General features: G+C 43.2%; 1 protein-coding gene across 1 annotated transcript in view; it reads left to right on the forward strand.

The window, feature by feature from the left end:
* DCDC2 (doublecortin domain containing 2) overlaps positions 1-3,164 on the forward strand; it is a 35,160-nt gene extending 31,996 nt beyond the window's left edge. The window contains exons 10-11 of the mRNA XM_061995727.1: positions 1,929-2,255; positions 3,066-3,164. Coding sequence (XP_061851711.1) covers positions 1,929-2,255; positions 3,066-3,164 — 426 coding nt within the window. The remainder of the gene's footprint in view (positions 1-1,928; positions 2,256-3,065) is intronic.
* The last annotated feature ends 4,473 nt before the right edge of the window (positions 3,165-7,637 follow it).

Genomic DNA, 7,637 nt, shown 5'->3' on the forward strand with positions numbered 1-7,637 from the left:
GTTTCAAAGCCTACCTGTGACTCTGCACGCAGGGGGAACCACAGAAGGTCTTTTCTTGTGCATCAGCATTAACTTAAACTTGTTTGAAACGTTCATTCTGATGTGGTGCAGCTTGAAAGGAGGTTAAATGAAGGAACACGTTTTGCTTTCCAATTCTTAGCTGTAAACATGGCTTTTTATGGTCTGTAGTTGCAGTAACCATTGTAGTAATGTTCTCAGCTAGCCTGAATTTTTCAGCTACTGTAAAAACATGATACTTGCACTGGTGGGATTTGTTGCACTGGTCTCGTTTTGTGCTATTGTTTTTCAGGCAATTTAGTTTGACTGGTCAAGTTTAATTAGTTCAAATTTGAATGTTGTTTCGTGCCAGCTCCCTGTGAGCTTCCAGTGAGTTTCTGGGTACAGTTCAGTAATGTTGTGTTCATCTCGTACCTTGCTCAGTTTTAACCCTTTAAACAATTTGCATCCACACCTGGATCCACATCCACCTGTGTCCAAAATAAGGCAGATAAAGTCTAAGGGGTCTAGCTAGCATAGCACCTCAGGAAGTTACTGCCCCTCAAATGCCCATTTTGCTGCTGTGCCAAAGGTTGCTTCCACAGCAATGAAACCAGTAGAAGCATGAGCATTAGGATACGTATTTACACCATGGTGTGAAGTCTATGACCTTCTGGTGCAGCCCAAAATGAGCCACTGTGCCAAAGCAGCTCAGGCAAGGGCCACGTAAGGCCAGCAGGTTAACTTCTGAGAGTTTATGGATCAGCAGGTTCTTTGCTATCTTTATGTGCTGGAGGTTACCCAAGTTGGGTCAAGTTTGCTTTGGATAGTGCTTTCTTTGAAGGTGTCTGTAAAGAGTTGGCTTGTTTAAGTTTTATGTTAGTGGTAATGTGACCAGTTTGATGTTACCAGATGAAAGTGAGTCAGGAAGGCTTGAATGATGAACACACACAGAGACAACTGTGCTTCGAAAATTACTCATGGAGCTGTTATTTATCTGGTCAGGTAACTGTGTAGTATTTGGATCAGAGTCTGATGAGGCTGCATGGGAGGCAGACACCCTGTCACTCCTGGGGGATTTTATTTCCCCCCTCTTTATTTCCATTCAAACCTTAGCACAAGTAAATAAGTCATCTTGGCAGCAGGGGGGATTGGCTCACCAAGTAGTCAGGCAAACCTTCAAAGCTGAAACTGGAAGGTGAATGCCAAAAACTGGATGGTGTGTGCATCACTCTGCCAGGCTGGCATGAGATGATGCTGTCAGCAGCTTTACCTACACTGAGTTTCTGCTTACCCTGCTTCAGTGTGGGATGAGATCCTCTTCCTCCCATCTGCTGGTCTGACTCTGTGGAGGAAAAATCAATTATTCCACATCAAACAAATCCTAACCAACAAATCCACCCTGCATGGTGGTCTTGGGAAAGGGGAATGATGTCGTGGAAGTGCCCAGCAGCTCTGCCTCCTCTCACTTGCCACTTCCCCATGGATGCAAAGATAACCGGCTGCACCAGGGGAACGATTGGCACGGTATGGACGGGTCTGTAGGCAAAATGCTTCCTGGGGAACAGCTCATGGGCTGCTGAGGTGTGATACTTTATAGTGACAGGACTTTATCCATAAGTATATATCAACTGCTGGAATGTTAGAGACCATGGAATGGCTGGAACAAAGCAGCTACTGCTACTTCTAGCCCCTTCCAGTTGTTTTTGAGTATGGTCGAACGGATTAACCCAGTGGAATCTATTTAAATCTCACTAACACATTTGTAATGTGGAGTAAAAGTGCATTATGGGCTGTCAGGACAGGAGCATGGTTTTCTGCCCATGCAGACAAACCTCAGATGTCCCCGGTAACGACGGGATCTTGCTGCCTGTCACGGTTAACTTTCTGATTAAAAACACCTCATAATGCTGCCGCTCTTCCTTTACCAGAGGCCAGCAGAAACTGTAGATGAAGAAGAAAATGCAGAAGAGGAAGATGACAGGGGAGAGGAGGCGTATAAAGGAGAGGAAGAATATCCAGAGGTGAATGCAGAGGAAAGTGGGCAAATGGAAAGGAGTAAAGTGGAAGAAAACAAGAAGAAATTAAATGAGAATTATGAAGCAGGAGAAACAGAGAATGCAAACCAAGCAGAGGAACTTCTGCATTTAAATGGCAAGAAAAATGAGGAAAATGGTGAGGGAATGGAGCACTTACACTGCCAAGGTGATCTTCAGCCTGAAGAGGAAATAAAAGAGGATTCTGACCTTCAGAACCAGGTGAGTGTTTATTCTTTGTTGTTGTTAAGTTTCTGTTCCTCATTCACCTCACCCTTAGGCTTCCCAGCTAGTCTCTAAGTAGCTCACCCCTGATAAGGTCCTGAGAGCAAGGGGCTCGAGTCGGTTTAAAAGCAAAGACCCTGTTAATTTAGGAGACCCAGCAACACGCTGTTGGCTTAGATGGAGGAGTAATGCAGCCCAGAAAAATAAAGTGAGCTACCCTGACTGTTAGATGAGCTGACCAGTGAACAGAAAGAAAGCGGTTGTCTGACGAGGAGAACGCAGATCTAGGAAGAGAGTGATTCTTGAGCGTCGGCAGCAGAACAACTCGCTGCTTATTCCCTGCCTATAGGCTGCTGAGAAACAGCCTCTTCCTCTGCTGCTTGTGACACTGGCAATAGTTTCTTGCCCCTTGTGACTGGGCTTTCTTCTGTTTCTGTATGGCACAGAAGAACTTGTTTTCAATTAAGAGAGCTGAGTAGAGTGACATTTTCTCGGGCTCTGAATTTGGTCCATGCTGAAGTTACTTATGGAAGTGGAGAAAGTCAGTGAGCATTCACTTTCAATGGATATGTGGGTGACTGGGTGTTTGATGAAAGAATATTTTTGGCAGACACCTCTAATTTTAGTACTTTCTCCTTTGGGAGGTATAGAAAAGAAATGAAAATGTTAATGTGACCACTCATGGAAAAGATACTTTTTCACGTTAAGAATATCTCGTGGCAATTTTAGTATGAAATGCTTAAGACTGTATTGAAGTGAAATCTTTGTTGCCTGGTGAAGCTAACAGTGCCTCTCCCTCTTCTCTAGGTTGATCCCCATCTTGAAAAAACATCCACAAATCCGAGGGTGACGATCACCAGCCCACAAGAAAGCGACCAGAGCAATGACTATGCTGCAGTTGCATAGGCAGGGAAAATGGAAAGTGATGGGCAGAAAAGGAAAGGTTCTAATACTTCAACTTTAAAGCATGTGATTTTTTTGGTGATGGATAACTTATAACGGGTAGGTAGGCTGAGTACTCATGTGTTGAGTCTTGAGGTGAAAATGCCATATGGACTGATACAGAAACCAAACATTAATAGCTACCAGGAGAACACAGGATTACTTCTACAAGGTGAGGTTTTCTGATAGACTATGAGGAGGGAAATACATGAATACTGTATAGTAGTGCTAAAAAGTTCCACTTAAACATAAGAAAAATCCATTTCCCTGTTCAGGTGAGGGAGCCCTGGCCCAGGCTGCCCAGAGGGGCTGTGGAGGCTCCTTCCTTGGAGGGCTTCAAGACCCACCTGGACATGTTCCTGTGCGACCTGATCTAGGTGACCCTGCTTCTGCAGGGGGATTGGACTGGATGATCTCTAAATATCCCTTCCAACCCTACCATTCTGTGATTCTATAACTCTTCCCTGGTATCACATCATCAGCAGTAACAGAATAAGCACAAAAGATACACAGTTCCAGGAAAAGGAAGAAAACACCCACTCAAATTCAATGTCAAAACCTATTTGATGGTGTGTTCAGGAAAGAGGAATGATTTTTGTCTTGTAGTGAGGACATATGTCATTTTTATTTTAAAATTCCATCATATATATGGTTTCTAGGCATAACACTAAGATGTAATTAGAATACTTGCCTCACTTAATTGCCTTTAGCCCACAAAAAATGGTGGACTAAAATGAGGTGAGTCCTAATGTTACTAAACCGTGGGTTTTCAATGCATTTCATAGAAGAGTTAGTTTTTGCTTTCATAAATAGCACTTATTTAGCACCCTGAGTGTATGTGGGCAGCCTACAGTACTGCAGCCAATTCCCATTTGCAGCAAGAGACTTTGTTGATTCACTAAAAAGTGAATTGATATCATCATGGGAAAAAAGAAAGGAGGAGGAATAAGGAAGTAAGAAACGTGGCAGATGAGTTTCCAAAGTTGAGTCAGGGCACATTTGTAATTCAGCCTATGTGAAATTCAAGCTATTAATGGCAAAAAGAAAACCACCCCAGAGAGGCTCCTGATGGGCTGGGGCTTAATTTGCCTTAGCAAATGAGGGATTGATCTGCAGTGTTAGTTCTCTTAATGACACCAATTCCATTGCTCTTATCGTTTCTCTGTTAGTAATTGGAACAATTTGGAGTTCACAGGAGTAGAGCCCTGCGCATAATTTCATCAAACACACAAAAGAAACGCTGGGTTTCCTTATGGTTGGTGCAGGTAAATTATTGCTGCGAGAAACTAAATGGTGTGGGGGTTTTTTTGTTGATTTCATGGCACTGAGGCAAAAATTCCACTTATCAACAAGTGGGACTTGAAGCAGGAACATGAAGAGCCCTTTGTCATGATTGAAACTCGTACAAACATCTCCACTCTTTCCACCAACTGTTCAATGTGGGGTTTTTTCAATGGAGCAGAAACATAAATAGGGATCCTTCAGCGTGTTTCTGACTACTGGCAGCGTGAGGATAAAACCCAGCATGATAAAACCCACGGGAACAAGAGTTAGAACAGTTTGTCCTGCAGCATCCCCCAATTGTCTATGGTCCATGTGTCCTTTGCTGAACTGTCTGGCAAAGATCTGAGGGAATATTGCATGTGTCATCAGTATAAAATATGCTCCTAAGTTAGCCAAGCTCCTAAGCAGGTGTGTATCCTTTTATTTGATACAGCAGTTAAGCCTTTCTTTGGTTTCACTGGGACTGAAGATGACATTTAATGTTAAGCAGAAGCAAAAAGCCTCCACCCCAAAAGATACAACAAAAACACCCCCTGCCCCCATCCAATGAATAAAATACCTGCTAGTGAGGTAAAACAACACACAGAAATCCTCTGGGTACCTTTATAGTTAACTCTTCACTGGCATAATACATGCAGCAGCCTTAAAAGCCCTCCAACAATCCTTAACCACACAGAGAAGGCAGCTCTGTCTCCTCAGGGAGCAACTCAGGCACAGCACCTTCTTTGTAAAGCTGATGGAGGGAAATGGCTAATGGCACAGCTTTACTCACCTTGGGCTGAGAATCTTCTAAGCTAAGCAGTAAGCACAAGCTTACAGGTGTGTCTGGATCAAAAGAAATGACTACAAACAGCCTCTTGTCTAGGAAGTTAGTTGTGGAGCAAAAAACTCTACTTGCTGTTACCTCATTGCAGATCACCCTGTAATGACCTCTGAGATGCTCCTCGTCCTCAGAAGTTTGAAGTTAAATCAATATCTGGTGGAGATGTTTAATTTGGAGAACGTTTGCCTCAAAATGTTGTACCTAGAAGCAATGCTTAGAAGAAGAGGAGGGATTTTTTTATATAGTGATACTTTTCTCCCTTTGGTTTCTGTTTACAGCTTTTGTCCACCAACAGTTGTGATTTCTTACCTTTTCCCCAAATGTTCGTTGTCTTTCACCCTTAACAGACCTACAAATATCAAGAAAAGCAATTTAAAAGCTTCAACTAAATTCTAGGGAAGTGTAAGATGATCATTTTCTTTCATGGGAACCTGAAATCCCTCAAATGTTTTCCCCTCTCTGTTCTTGGAAGAAAGACAGGATCACACTGTTTGGAAACAGAGATCCAACCAGTTTCCCATTCGCTTTACAGCACTGTCCCTGTGCACTTTGTACAGGTGATCTAAAGAAATGAGTTCATGCACAACAAAGAACTCTGATGCTGAAGTGGGAATTAAACAAGAAGCATAGAGGTGTCCTTACTGGTGGGTTTTTTTCTGTCTGGGTTTGCTGTGGCTTAACTCAGTTTGATGTGAGACGCATTCTTTTGTTCAGCTTGCAGGAGGTTATTTGACAAAGCTTATATGCAACATTTCTGAGGCGGGTTTAAGACTTCTTATTTTGGTTTCCCTTTTTAAAACAGTTTGCTATTAAAGAGAACTAGCATGCAGATACTTCTGTATTTTGTCTCATCTCAAGGCCTGTTTGATGTAAAAATCTGTCTTTGGGCAACCAGCTGCATAACCTTGGTGATTTTGCAGCTGGCAGGATTCTCCCATAAGTGGAACTGTAAGAGGAAAGAAAAGAATCAGAGCTGGTGGTTTTCATGTTGCAACTGTGAAATGAAGCATGGTTATAAATCTGAGAGCAACACAGTTAATCTGCCCTCTGGTTTCTAATGTTCAGGTCAGGACTGGATTATCAGTGTATATAAACTCTTCAGCTGATACTCAGCAATAACACAAATTTTCTCTGTTCATTGGCAATACTTGAGAAAACTGCCACAACTTTTAGGTATCTCCCTGCTTGAAATCCCTCATTTCAAGCACAGCGTAAAAGCATATGCTTAAACCCCATAGGACTGCAGCTTTCATTCGGTTTTATCTCTTACTTCAGTGCTTTTGACTTAGCAGAGACAAAATGAAGTTAGTTTCCAGAAAGAAATGGGTGGAAATAGGGAAAAGAGAATCCCTGCTCAACCTCAGCCAAAGGGAATTGAAATCAACTGGCGTGCAGAAGCAAGAAAGTGTGAGCGTTCTGATCACTTGCAAAGATGGGGAAAGGACTGTTGTTGGGGGATATTTGGGTGTTTAGTTTAGTTTGGGCATTTAATTTGGGTATTTAATGTACCCAAAGGTACTTTAAAATAATGGTGAGATGCTAAATGTGAGGACAAAATGCAGCATCTTGGGGGGGGGGTGTGTGTGTGTGATTAAGCAGTAGCAATCAGAACGATTCAAGGGTGTGTTATTTTGGGTGGCTGAGCGCCTTCAGTGTGAGTTTTAATCAAAAGAAGTGCTTTAGACATGGCAAGAGACAGTGAGGCCACATGCTATCCTTCACCTGCATGTTTGCAGGCATCAATGGAATGAGTGTGCTTGTGTGTTCACCCACACTGCCCACAGAGATGGGGAAGGTGTTGCTGGAAGGGCTCATTCCAACTCCGGTGCAGCAGCTGCGAGAACAGATCCTGTCAAAATGCTGGGGAAAACAATGGAAGTGGCAGCATTTATTTTTAAGCCAGTTTTCTTTTCTTTGAAAAAAAGATCACCCCTAAAGAAATCAATGGTGAAGAAAACAGCTCCTGCGGCAGAGCAGGACCTGTACTCACCACAGGGTGAGTACATAAACCCACGTATGGGGAGTGCTCCAACTGCTTCCCAAGTGTCACTTGTGATGTGGAGACTGTCCATGCCCTGTCCCACCTCAGCTCCCACGGGGGAGTGAATTCTGCTGCTCTTGAGAGCTGAGGGAGCGAGCCAGAGGCCAGCCTGGCAAGAGACAAACTGCCAGATCCTTTATTTAACCAAAATTGTTGTTGTGTTCTTAGCTGTTTGACAGAAAGCTGCTGGCAGAGCGCATCCAACTAAAGTTCTGGTTGTCTTTTGCCATCTCTCTTGGATTTCCCACCCTCTTCCCCTGTGTGCAGGTTCTGCTGCTGCTCCACCTCC

This window comes from Colius striatus, chromosome 4 (assembly GCF_028858725.1).
Source record: "Colius striatus isolate bColStr4 chromosome 4, bColStr4.1.hap1, whole genome shotgun sequence".
Taxonomy (NCBI): Eukaryota; Metazoa; Chordata; class Aves; order Coliiformes; family Coliidae; genus Colius; species Colius striatus.